This window comes from Pipistrellus kuhlii, unplaced genomic scaffold, assembly GCF_014108245.1.
Source record: "Pipistrellus kuhlii isolate mPipKuh1 unplaced genomic scaffold, mPipKuh1.p scaffold_m20_p_3, whole genome shotgun sequence".
Taxonomy (NCBI): Eukaryota; Metazoa; Chordata; class Mammalia; order Chiroptera; family Vespertilionidae; genus Pipistrellus; species Pipistrellus kuhlii.
In genome coordinates this window covers 14,678,949-14,692,391 of record NW_023425529.1, presented here as the reverse complement: position 1 = coordinate 14,692,391, position 13,443 = coordinate 14,678,949, and the positions used below count along the sequence as shown (strand labels likewise).

The window sequence follows — 13,443 nt, the reverse complement described above, 5'->3', positions numbered from 1 at the left end:
AGTGTACTTTCTTTGAAAAAATTAAATGCAAATCATAACGTATTACATATGAGTCTAATAGATTCACCAAAAGATAAATCTTAAAATAATCTAAGAGACTGGACTTTACAGCTAAAAATATGATTTAGAATAAATGAGTATCTTAGTTTCTAACAAAGCAATATTCAGACAAGCAGAATCCTACTTAATAAATATCCAACCATGATATTATCGGGTTGTATTTTTATAAAATATACTTTTATTGAATTCAGAGAGGAAAGGGGAGGGAGAGAGAGAAACATCGATGAGAGAGAATAATTAATTGGCTGCTTCCCATACATTCCCTTCTGAGGATGGAACCCTGGCAAGTGCCCTGATTGGGAATTGAACTGTGACCTTCTGGTTCATAGGCTGACACTCAACCACTGAGGCATGCCAGCTAAGCTATCTGGATGCTTTTAAAGGTTACTTTCTCTCTTAAGTCTAAAAATTTCTTCCTTTCCTCCCTTTGTTTATTAACAACTAGTGGCCCGGTGCAAAAAATTAGTGCACGGCGGGGGGGGGGGGGGGGAGGAGGTTTGTCCCCTCAGCCCAGCCTGTACCCTTTCCAATCAGAAATCCCTCTTGCAATCTGGGACCGCTGGCTATTAATCGCTCACCTACCTGCCTGCTTGATCACCCCTAACTGCCTGTGCCTGCCTGCCTAATTGCCCCTAACTGTCCTCCACTGCTAGCCTGATCTCACCCCCAACTGCTCTCCCCTACTGGCCTGATCTTGCCTCCAACTATAATATCTCTGCCTGCCTGATCACCCCTAACTGCTCTCCCCTGCCTACCTGATCTCGCCCACAATGGCCCTCCCCTGCTAGCCTGATCTCACCACCAACTGCCTTCCCCTGCTGACCTGATCACCCCTAATGGCCTCTGCCTCAACCATTACCACCATGGATTTGTCCGGAAGGAAGTTGGACACCCAGAAGATGGCCTGTCGACCCAGTCTAATTAACATATTACCCTTTTAGTAGTATAGATTAAAAGCCTTTTTCAGCAGGAGGAGATGTTCTTGGCAGATAAAAATACATTTATATCTGAACTGATAGCCAGCCATATGCACTATACTGCCAAACCAGTCATTAAAAAATTGAACCGCTTTCTTACATCTTACACCAAATAGCTATTGCCCTTAAAACCCCTCCTCAGCCCCCACCTTAGGTCCTGCCTTCACAGTTCACCCAGATTAGGTTCTGATTGGTTGGTTTCTATGCCAGGCAGAGTCAAAAGCTCCAATTCCTAGACAGCCATCGGCTTCTCACACTTCACCCCAATTTGGTTCTGATTGGTCGGTTTCTATGCCAGTCAGCATCTCTGGGACTATCAACAGGCCTGATCAGAGAGGTGGAGCTGAGAGAAAGAGAGAAAGAGAGGTATGGCTGCTGGCCAGACTCCAAGAGAAAGAGAGAGGCAAGGGCTGATCATCAGCTGCCATGGAGACTACAGTTCAGACCCTGCTTCTCTGTCCAGGCCTCTCTCCAGGCCTGATCCACAGCCCCCTTCACAGTCAGTGCTGAGTCATCATGCCCACAATCTTCCAGTCGGGCATGGTGACTTCCAGTCGGTGGAGCCTTTGGTTGTTTTGGATGTTATGGACCCTGGATTTTTATATATTAGGATTAAGGTAGTATACAACAAATTCACTTTAAAGAGCAATCCTGTATATGTTAAACGTCCCTTTCATTTATGCTATGGAGTTAAATTCAAATGCTTATAGGCTCAGAAAGTATTGATTGAAGCAGGCCATCTGTGAAGATGAATATGAGTTCAACACATCAAAAACATATGGGAAAAACAGATGCCTGCTATCAATTTTTCAAAGAGCAGGTTCTGTGTAAAAATAAATAAATAAATAAATAAATAAATAAATAAATAAATAATCCCCATTTAATAAACAGGAAAAACCAAGTATGTCTGTGGCCATAATACTCACAGGCTTCCAGTTTTACTGCTGACCTTAGGTAGTTATTTTAATATATTTTTCACTGGTTTTTATTTTATTTTATTTTTCAAAGAGAGAGGGGAAAGGGATAGAGATAGAAACATTGATTGGCTGCCTTTTGTATGCCCCCTACTGGGGATCGAGCCAATAACCCAGGCATGTGCCTAGCCAGGAATCGAACAAGTGATCTTTTGGATCAGGGGTTGATGCTCAACCACTGAGCTACACTGGCCAGGCCTTAGGTAATTATTTTAAATGTGTGACCAATACTTGGCTAATGTGGTTCAGTGATTGAGTGCCAACCTATGAACTAGGTTGATGGATTCAAATCTTTCACTAAAGAAAAGAATAATCCAGATATAGAGTACCTTTTAGGTATTAAAATTAATAAGATAAACTGAGATGTGGCACAGAAAAAAAAACATCTCATAGATATATCTAAATGAAAAAATTGTAAAATAATATGTGGATGATCCAACTTATATATATAAATAAAGCAGAGAAGGAAATACACCACACAGTTAATAGCAGTGGCTAACCCTGGGATGGGATAAGCTAGATGTGCCCATTATCTATTTTTCTGGGGAATAAATATTTAGCTTTTAACAGATTCTCAAAGGTATCTATGATGCCAAGCAGATAAAGAGATTTGTTGTTGTTGTTAATCACCTGTGGATATTTTCCCACTGAGAGAGTGGCATGTCTCAGCGGTTAAGTGTCGACCTATGAACCAGCAGTTCATGGTTCCATTCCTGGTCAGATCACACGCCCAGATTGCAGGCTTGATTATCCAGTGGGAGGCATGCAAGAGGCACCCAATCAATGATTCTCTCTCATTACTGACCATGGCTGAGATGGAGCCTGCAACCAAGATACCTGCCCTTAACTGGAATCAAACCCAGGACCCTTCAGTCCATAGGCCAGTGCTCTAACCACAGAGCAAACCAGCTAGGGCTGAGATGTTTTTGTTATTTTTAGTGTTGAGACATGACTAAACAAGGATACCTACTTTAGAAGATATTGTCTACAATTACCTTTCCAGCAGTTTCTATATGTAATTTTCATAATGGGTTAAATAATATAGCTTTAAAAAATTTTGACTTGTGTTAGAAGATCTGGGTTCTACTCCCAACTTGTCATTAATTGTGTGGCCTGAATCACATATTAATTCAGCAACCAATTATTGAGAGTTCATTGTGAGCCATCTAGCTAAGTGCTGTATGTATGCTGTAGTCTCAACAGAGAAATAAAATGGAAAGTGAATGAGCTGTAGAAAAGGCTAAAAAAATAGAATGGCATGTCTCAGAAATGATGGGCAATGGGAAGCTATTGAAGGTTTTTATATAGCAGAATAACATAACTGGATTAAGTTTTAACCATTATTATTCAGTTATCAGTGCTCAAGATGGAGAAGAGAGACTGTAAGCAAAGATATGACTATAACACTTTAAGAAATTTTAAGAGGCCTGGAATATGGCATTGAAAATGAAGAGAAAGGGAGAAATTCTAATAGAATGTTTAGGATTTAGTCAGGGAATGAGGCTAGGAAAATGAAAATGACTCCCAAATAGCAAATGTGGTGACTAGGATTGTGATTCTAATATTTGGATAATAAATTTTAGAGAACAGTTTAGGAAATCACCTACCTCTATCTCAAACACTTATTTCCAAATGGGAATAGTATCCACTTTGATTATTTGTATAAGCAAATTGAAATAATCAAGTGAGACAAAGCATATGAAATCATACCAAAAACTCTGAAGTTTAACAGAAATGTTAAATATTGCTGCAGTCCTAGATTCTTCAGAATAAAAATTTAAGAAGCATTATTAGACTATTTCTCCTTACTGTCTGGGTTGCTTTTAACAATACACTAAAAACCTCCAAATCTCTTTTTTTATTCAGAAAAATGACAATAAAAATCTGAACCATCTTAATAGACTGTAGTGAGGCTCAAAAGAAAGAATGAATGTGAAAGGCTGCTGCAAACTATATTCACTGTATATAAAAATGCAAGAAAGGAACAAAATGTTATTCTGAGCTCAGCAATCAGGAGAAAAATCCATTTTTATTTATTTTTTTATTACAGATGGCATGTCCTGAAACTCATGATCAGAAAACATTAAGGAAAGAACTAACCCTGAAGGTAGTAGCTGGGAAGTCACTAAAAAGTGAGACTCTGACTTGACAGTCTGTAAATAAGATTCAAGGAAAGAAGGAGCTGTCCTTTTTATAGGAGAACAAGAAACTTTACAGTGCTGATTATGAGGATATCCCAAGTATAATAGAATAAAGATGGAATGGAAAAAAGAAAAAGTTCTGTTTACCTAATTCATCTGTCCAAAACAAATATTTGAAAGAAGAAAAGAAAAAAAACTTTGAGGACCAATATCAACAATATAAATGGGGAACTATTGGAAATACTTCTACTTTCAATAGAAGCATTTTTGAGTACCTTTTCCTTGCAATGGGTTCTACTTCTTTTACCCTTCCTTCCCACTTAAATCCAAAGAGGAAAAATAAAACTAATAAAATATCTTTTACTTAGAATAAGAAAGAGCAATGGGAAAAATCAGTTTTGCTTTGCTCTACCCCAGTCCATATGTTTAAGGATGACAATGATTATTACCCTTGCCTCCTCTTGTAGCCTTCCTAGTAAGTTTTCTTATACAATGGAAATAGAACTTTTCTCTTTTTTTTTCATGTTATCTTTGTAAAATTTTACATAAAGATTGGTTTCACTGATGTTTTATTAACTATCAAATTAGAGCAATTATTATTTAAATCACTGTGTTTTCTCTGTGGCTATTTCTACCAAGTAGTTAAAATTTGCATAAACAAACTTAATTATATGCAATTTTGGCCAGTATTAGATTAATTTTGTGATCTTTATTTCTACCAGTGACACATATCTATTTGATAACTATATGTTTTCATAAAAAATTCATGGAAATGTGTATTCTATTGTCAAGTTATGAACAAAATTACTCAGGTATTCCAGAACGAATATATATTGTTAAATGTCCTACATATTTCCAAAGACTCTGCATATAATTTGCTAACAGCTGTCACAGCTAGTTGGCAGAGCAAAGATACAAAGTGGTTAAAATGGAGGGTCAAAAACAGCTGGATTTTAATTAGGGTCTCAATGGTCAGCATATCTATAGCTGAATGTCAACCATCTGTATTACAAATAAAATATTATAAAGTTATTTTCTAATGTTTTATATGTATTATTCCTAGTATTCTAACTGTAGTTTCCACCATAAATTTATGTATATTAGGGGAGCAGAAAATAAGTTACAAATGTACCTTCTCCAAATCCTTAAAGTGTTAAAAGTTAACACAAAGTTAAAATTTGTTAAATGATTTTTACCTTCTTAAAATAATTCTGAGAGCTAGCTAATTAGGGTAATACATAATAAGTGGAGTTCTCTGCAATTACTCTGGTAAGAGCAGAGTATCTGAGTCTTAGATACTGGTTTATACTGAAGTAGTAATAGTAGTAAGACACTGAACAAACTAGTGCATTTGACAGATCATGGCTGCCAATGCTTAATTAAAAAAAAAGAAACAACGTATGTATAAATTTCTAAAAGCTAACTTTTATAAACTTAAGCCAATTAATTAATATTATAACTATGTCTTAGAAATAGGATTTATTAAGCCATTATTTTATGTAGGCAGATGTATATGTTTTAGCTGCTGTTTTGAATTCTATCAGGGATATTTCTGACTTTTAAAAGCACAACAAATATACTTTGATTTTTGAAAGGAAGATTAAAATGAAAATGGATAATACAACACAAAAACTATAAAATATATATATATATATGGAAATACCCTGAAAGCTACATGTGAATCGCTGAGAAGCGGCCCCTCTTTTTCGATGTAATTTATGCTCGAGTCTCCAGCAATTAGGTGTACGTTTCCTTCCATGCCCTCTACTGAGCTCTGACAGGCTGTGCTCTCTCCGGGATTCAATGCTTTTGCAAGAGTGTCAAATGCCCTATAAGGAGACATCAGAAGCTGTGACCTTGGCCATCTCCACAATAAAATAAAAATTCTACATAAAATTCTGGAATTAAGATTTAGGCCTAAAAACTGTTTAGGAAGTAAAACTTTGGTGTATCACTGAACACTCTATTTCAGTGATATCTATGACTCTCCAAAGAAACAAATTAAGACTTCATAAGTATGAAAAATATATTAATGTATTATCAGAGAACTAGTCTTTAAAAAAATATTATGGAATTAAGGAGGTATAATTTTTATACTTTGGTATAAAAATATGCTTTTACAAGTTATACATTTGTTACATGATATCAGCCCATTCATTTTACATATAGCAGTTATTTAGAAAGAACAAGGGCTAGAACTTACACTTGACTGTGCTCTACACAACATAAAGTTAGGTTTTAATTTTATTTTATAATTCAGAGAATATTTTAAAACTTGTGGTTACATAGCTATATCTAAACAGTAAGAATCTGAGATTTGAATAGCAAATAATTAACTAATGTTAATAAATAATTATTCAAAGTAGTTCTCCATATTTTCTAATGAGATGCCTTCTAGATTTACTTGAAACCTCTTGTTCAACCAAGTACTTAATGAGATTCTTAAGTGAAGTTTCTTCAATATTTGAGGTGATGGAAAGAAGAAAAAAGCCTAAAGAAATCTGGTTTCTACATACTAAGTATTAATATTGAGAGAATGGAAAATATAATTCTGATGAGTTTCCGGAAGTGTAACTTAAAAATTTGATTTAACTAAATCTTTAAATATATTTCATCACTAAAAAATGATGGGGAAAATGAACATGACTCTCTAATAAAGATAAATGATTAACTCTAAATACACAGAAGATAAAATCTGACAACTAAACTAAGTATGAAATTTCAGACCCACATGATCATCTTCAGTGGAAAAAAAATTCCTGGATTTTATAACTACATTTCTAACATATAATAATATTCAATTATTGCTCATTATTTATAATGTAACCTGCTGGAAAACATTTTACATAGAATGGAATTTTTTAGTTAAAACTGACTATGCCTTACATTTTCTAAACCTAAAGAAATACCGTTTTTTGAAACTTCTATAGTGTTCAACATAAAAATATCTTAAGAAATACTAAAAGACACTTAAACAAAAGGACACTTAAGATCAAAACAGACCTTACCTTGAAACATCACCGTTGGTATGAATTTCTTGATTAAATTCACACAAAGAGGTATCACCATTACTTAATCCTTCAGTCACAGACATTTTATTACTATTTTGAAAAAGATCTTTAGTTTTTCCAAGATTTGCTAAAGATGTAACCACACTGGCCAATGTACTTAAATCTCCTTGACATGAATCAGCCTTAAAAAAAAGAAAAAGAAAAATTAAATCTGCAAGTAGGTATCTATAAACTTTTAAATCTGAAATATCCAATTACAGATTATGAAATGCCAAAATAAAAGTACTCTAAGATGAAATTTAAAAAGTAAAATCAAAGAGCTGTGAGCACTTAGAAGCTTCTTGAGGAAAATACATGTTTAAAAACATCAGGTACATTTACTATGTTTACAACAAAATGTTATACAAAAGTTACTTCAAATCAAAAAGGACACTTAACGGCTCACCTATCCATCCATGTCACAGTCACTTAAAAGGCTATTAAATTACCTGGTCAGGTGGCTCAATTGGTTGGCAAGTCAAGCTGTACACCAAAAGGTTTTAGGTTCAATTCCCAGTCACAGCACATACCTAGGTTGTGGGTTTGAAACCCGGTGCAGCAATATGGGAGGCAATCAATCAATGTTTTACATCAATGCCTCTATCTCTCACTTTTCCTCTCTCTCTAAAACCAATAAGAACTTATTATCCTTGGTGAGGATAAAATAAAAATAAAAAGGCTATTAGATTATCCATTTAAAATTTTGAAATTGTTATAATTTCCAAATCATAAATTAGAAAGTAAAAAGAATGTAATAAAATGATTAGTGAAAAGAAGGGAAAATGAAAAAGTATTATTGAACAGACTTCCTAGGATATCAACTTTTACCAGGTAAATACCAGGAAATGTGCAGTCCAAAAATCTTAAATATTTAAGATACTGGGCTATTTTTATACATTACATTATTTTCCCATTTGCCTTCAGCTTTTATTTTTGTTACTGGTGCATGTTTGTATATATTTATGTGTTAATTAGCTTATTAAAAACAACTTTCCTTAACTCTGATTACCTCGAAATATAATTTGTACAAAGGCAGTTAAGTGCTTGATTCTTCTTCCTTTTATTCTTCAATTTGTAAAGCAGTAAGTCAATGTCATAGCAACCTCTAATGGTGATAGTGAGTTTTGAGTATCATTTTAAATTCATATTAGTTTTTATATATTGATGTTTTTTAATCCATTAGTCATTATTTTTTTAAATGTTCAAATTATTCCACCCTAACCTTCAGTTGCCTTATCTGATGTATTGACAGGATCCTTTAATGGTATTTTTTGTTCTTCCTTTATGGTTTTTTTTTTTTTCAGTGTTCTTAATCCTAAGAGAAAACATGTTTCTGTGATTCATTTATTATGGTAATTCTTTAGTATTTGTGAAATTAATTTTAGTGAATAAGTAGAATGAAATAATTGAGTTCTCCCCAAATGAATGAATGGTCCCTGAACCATTTACTGAGCAACCCACCAGTTACTGAGTTCTTGCATCACTACTTATATATTTTATTTAATCCTAATAACAACACTGAAATAGGAATCATCATCCCTTTATTGATAAGAATTATCCATTGTCACTCCAGCAGTAGATAGGGGAAGCAGAGTGGGAAGCCAGGTCTGATGGGAAAACCCATGTTCCTAACCATTCTGCTGTAGCCTTCTTATATATGAGTAAAAGATTTGCCCTAGCCAGTTTTGGCTCAGTAGACAGAGCGTCAGCCCGTGGATGCTCTAACTCCAGTCAGGGGCACACACCTTGGTTGCAGGTTCCTCCCCGGGCCAGGCCCTGGTCAGGGCTTGTGCAGGAGGCAACCAGCTGGTGTGTTTCCCTCACATCAATGTTTCTCTCTGACTTTCCCTCTCTCTTCTACGCTCACTAAAAATCAATGGAAAAATATTCTCGGAGGGGGATTAACAAAAAAAAAAAAAAAACTAAAATAAAAATTTAACATTTTTCAACTAAAACTTAAATACATATATTCTCTTCCATTTCATAACAGGTCTATGTAAATAAAAATTTTAATTTTCGCCACTCTTGGGCATTGTGGAAAGACCTCACTCAGCCTGTGACTTGAAAGTTTGGGGACCATTTGTCAGAATCTTATCACATAAGGTTGGTATTACAATTAAATCAAAGATATAAAGGCGGGACCAGTTTGGCTCAGTGGATAGAGCGTCGGCCTGCGGACTGAAAGGTCCCGGGTTCGATTCCGGTCAAGGGCATGTACCTTGGTTGCGGGCACATCCCCAGTAGGGGGTGTGCAAGAGGCAGCTGGTTGATGTTTCTCTCTCATCGACGTTTCTAACTCTCTATCCCTCTCAATTCCTCTCTGTGTAAAATCAATAAAATATATATTTAAAAAAAACACAAAACAAACAAACAAAAAACCCCCACAAAGATATATAGACTGTACAATATCTGGACAAATAGTCATTTCTCAACAAAACTTAGTTCTTTTCCTTTCCCAAAGGAGTTAATATACAAATAAAATTCTAAGTAGTAATGTAACCTTGAATCATTTAGACAAGGCTAAATCTCCTAACTCCAAAATATATGGTAAGAGGCCAAATCTCATCATTTAGTAGCAGCATGCTAACGCCTGATCTGTTAAGTTGACTCTCTCATTATCCCTATTTTACAGATAAAAAAGTAAAATGAGACAGAGAGGTCAAATAACTTGCCCAAGGTTATGCAGCTAGCAGGTGGCAGCTGAAATTAGACTCAAGAGCACAAGTATTAAGAGTGCCTTGCCCTAGCTGGTGTGGCTCAGTGGTAGAATGTCAACCTATGAACAAGGAAGTCATGGTTTGATTCTGGGTCAAGGCACATGCCTGGGTTGTAGGCTCAATCCCTAGTAGGGGGTGTGAAGGAGACAGTCAGTTTCTCTCTCTCTCTCTCTCTCTCTCTCTCTCTCTCTCTCTCTTTTTTTAAAAAAATATATTTTTATTGATTTTTTTACAGAGAGAAAGGGAGAGAGAGAGAGAGCTAGAAACGTCGATGGGAGAAAAACATCAACCAGCTGCCTCCTGCACCCCCCATCCCGGGGATGTGCCCGCAACCAATGTACATGCCCCTGATCGGAATCGAACCTGGGACCTTTCAGTCCGCAGACCGACGCTCTACCACTGAGCCAAACCGGTTTTGGCTAGTGTTTCTCTCTTATATTGATGTTTTTATCTTTCTCTACCTCTCCCTTCCTGTCTGAATTCAATAAATTTTTTTTAAAAAAGAGTGCCTTAAAGTATTAATTGATATATAACAAATCTGACCATAAATAGGATGAAGAACCTTACAGGCCAGGCTGAGGGACCCCATCAGTCGCCTGAACTCAAGTTGGTGATTTGAGTCAGGTGTGTTAGGAATTTCTCTTGGCACTATATAATCTGTAGTGAAATATAACAGGAATATTAAAAATTTTTAAATATTTTCATTAATCTTTTTAAGAGACAGGTGAGAGGGGTAGAGAAAGAAACATCCATTGATGAGAAACATCAATCAGCAGCTTCCTGCATGCCACGCTAATGGGATCAAGCCGCAACCCAGGCATGAATCAAACCTATGACCTCTTGGTTCCCGGGTCAACATTCAACCATTGAGCTACAAGGGCTGAGTATAGGAATACTAATTTTTCCCCCACTTATTATAAATACCTATTTATGATGACTTTTATTTCAGTACTAGAGGCCTGGTGCATAAAAATCATGCACTGGAGGGGGGATCCCTCAGCCTGGCTTGCCGCCTCACGGTCCAGGAGCACTAAGGGGCAGGAGGTGACCTGGTGATGTCCCATTACACCTCCTACTGCTGCCACTGCCGGCAGCACAAAGCTCAGCCAGCTCTGGTTACCTGAGTCTCAGGAGCCCCTGGGCTGCTGGGCAGCCAACATCCAAGGCTTGCCTGTGCCTCAGGCTGGCCCTGGGTGGCCGGGGGGCTGAGGGGACAAGGGGGCTCAGAAACAGGTGTGTGGGGCAGGCCAGGCCTTGCCTTGTGCCTCCATCCAGAAGGGCTGAGGGTACTGAGGGCCACCACTTTGTAGCTGTGGGCACCACCATCTTTGAGGGTGGGACAGTCAATTAGCATATTCCCTCCTATTGGCTGTGGGCACCATCATCTTTGCAACAGTGTGATGGTCAATTAGCATATTCACTCTTTATTAGATAGGATGAAAAAATCTGGAAGACTTTTTAATGTTTATCACTTTCACATTGAAGCTGTAACTGTCCTAGTGGAATAATATTTCTACTGATAAAATTCCTATAGTATTGGGATTCACAAAATGGAGGGTGCTACACTGGCTCCACCAATGTCACAAATCTAAACTAAGCCAGCCTGTACTCTGTACTTACCCTAGGAAAACAGGACCTGCTGGCCTTAGGAGGAAATCCCTGACTTTGCAGCTAATCATGCTGTGTTCTTGCTGCTGCTTCTAATGTTCTGTAAAACTCACTCTTGCCCAAACTCTCCTGGGGAAGAATGTTCCATTGCTTATGAGGAGACACTGTTCTCTCCCAATGCATGGGTTGTTTCCCCTTGAATAAAGGACATTGAACTCCTAACTAAATTGTTTTAGTTTTGTTATTTGGCACTATGAGACAGTTGATAATTTACATATTTTTTTTAAAAGCAACTTGTAATAGGGAATATTTATGACCAAATCAATTGACTAAATTTATAGAAATAAAGGAAACCATTTTAAAAGCTTAAAAATGTTTAATCTTTACACTAATTCCACTAAACACACCTTATCTGGTGTCATCAGCGTTGAGGACTCAGTTTTTATTCCAGACGAATGAATATTCACAAACATTCCTGAGTCTAACAATCCTGCTGACCTGTAACAAATAAGAACAAATTTCAGCCTTAGTTTCAGTGGGAAGAAAAACAAATGACCAGCTACTCAATATTTTGTTTGCTGTATTTACTACACCTTGCAGTTTCACTATCTGTTACAAAAGTTGGAGTTGCAGCTAATGGGCTTCGAAGGTCTTTTCGGATGTAGATTTTTTCTGTTGAAGCGGCACAGTTGGAAGATTTTTCTCTTGATACTTCAATAGGTTTCCTTTCACACTGTACAGCTACAAAAATGTGGTAGACTGTTACAAGGCAAAATTTACAGGCAATTATAATGTAAATTCTAGGTCAGCAATGTGGCTAACTGAAGACATGGTTATTATAAAAGAACTCCAAAGATAACCAACCATCAATCTTTAGAAATTATTTGCATATTTGACAAAGCTGTTTTAGTAAACTATAATAGTTAATGTAAAAGTGACCATTATGAATTCTTTTCTCTTTCTGTCACTAATGTGGTAGAAATGTAGATGAATTCTTATTTTTTACTAGAGGCTTGGTGCACGAAATTTGTGCATGAGGTGTGTGTGTCCCTCAACCCACCCTATACTCTCTCCAATCTGGGACCCCTCGAGGGATGTCCAACTACCCGTTTAGGCCCAATCCCACTAAATGGGCAGTCGGACATCCATCTTACAATCCAGGACTGGTGGCTCAACTGCTTATCTGCCAGCCTGCCTGCCCGATTGCCCCTTCCTGCCAGCCTGATCAGCCCCTAACTACTCCCCTGCCAGCCTGATTGACACCTAACTGCCCTTCCCTACCAGCCTGGTCTCTCCTAACTGCCCACCCCTACAGGCCTGGTCACCCCTAACTGCTCTCCCCTGCAGGCCTGATAACCCCCCAATTGCCCTCCTCTGCCAGCTGGTCACCATTAACTGCCCTCCCCTGAGGCCTGATTGCTCCCAACTACCCTCCCTCACAGGCTTGGTCCCTTCCAACTGCCCTCCCCTGCCGGCCATCTTGTGTCCACATGGGAGAGCCATCTTTGACCATATGGGATGGCCATCTTGTGTGTTGGAGTGATAGTCAATTTACATTATACTTTCATTAGATAGGATAATCTCAGTCAAACCCTGGCCAGTGGGGCTCAGATGGTTGGGCATCCTCCTATGCACTAGAAACTACCAATATTCAAATCCAAGTTTTGCCATTTAATAGTTTCGTGACCTAGAACAAGTTACTAAATTTGCTTACTCAAGTGTAAAATAGGTAACAATAGTACCTACTGAACAGAATTCTGCTGTGAGAATAAGAAAGTTATTAGGCATAGTTAGAGCTTACTCAATAATAGCTACCAAAAACTAAACTTAGTTAATTGTGCTTTTTTTTTTTTTTACTTTGTTCAAACTAGAAATACACAACTGGCATACAGGCAATCAAAAACTATTTGTTGAGT

The 13,443-nt window shown here is 37.1% G+C and overlaps 1 protein-coding gene across 10 annotated transcripts in view; it reads right to left on the bottom strand.

The window, feature by feature from the left end:
• NR2C1 (nuclear receptor subfamily 2 group C member 1) overlaps positions 1 to 13,443 on the bottom strand; it is a 51,969-nt gene that overhangs the window by 19,455 nt on the left and 19,071 nt on the right. For 8 of the 10 annotated variants that reach the window (XR_004991550.1, XR_004991555.1, XR_004991556.1 and 5 more), the window contains exons 6-9: positions 12,121 to 12,268; positions 11,935 to 12,025; positions 7,161 to 7,345; positions 5,816 to 5,981 (exon numbers count right to left, since the gene is read on the bottom strand). Coding sequence is in view for 2 of the 10 variants with exons in the window: in XM_036458721.1 (XP_036314614.1) it covers positions 5,816 to 5,981; positions 7,161 to 7,345; positions 11,935 to 12,025; positions 12,121 to 12,268 (590 nt within the window). In the remaining 8 variants the exon portion in view is untranslated. The remainder of the gene's footprint in view (positions 1 to 5,815; positions 5,982 to 7,160; positions 7,346 to 11,934; positions 12,026 to 12,120; positions 12,269 to 13,443) is intronic. The other 2 variants (XR_004991554.1, XR_004991557.1) reach the window with 2 other exon arrangements.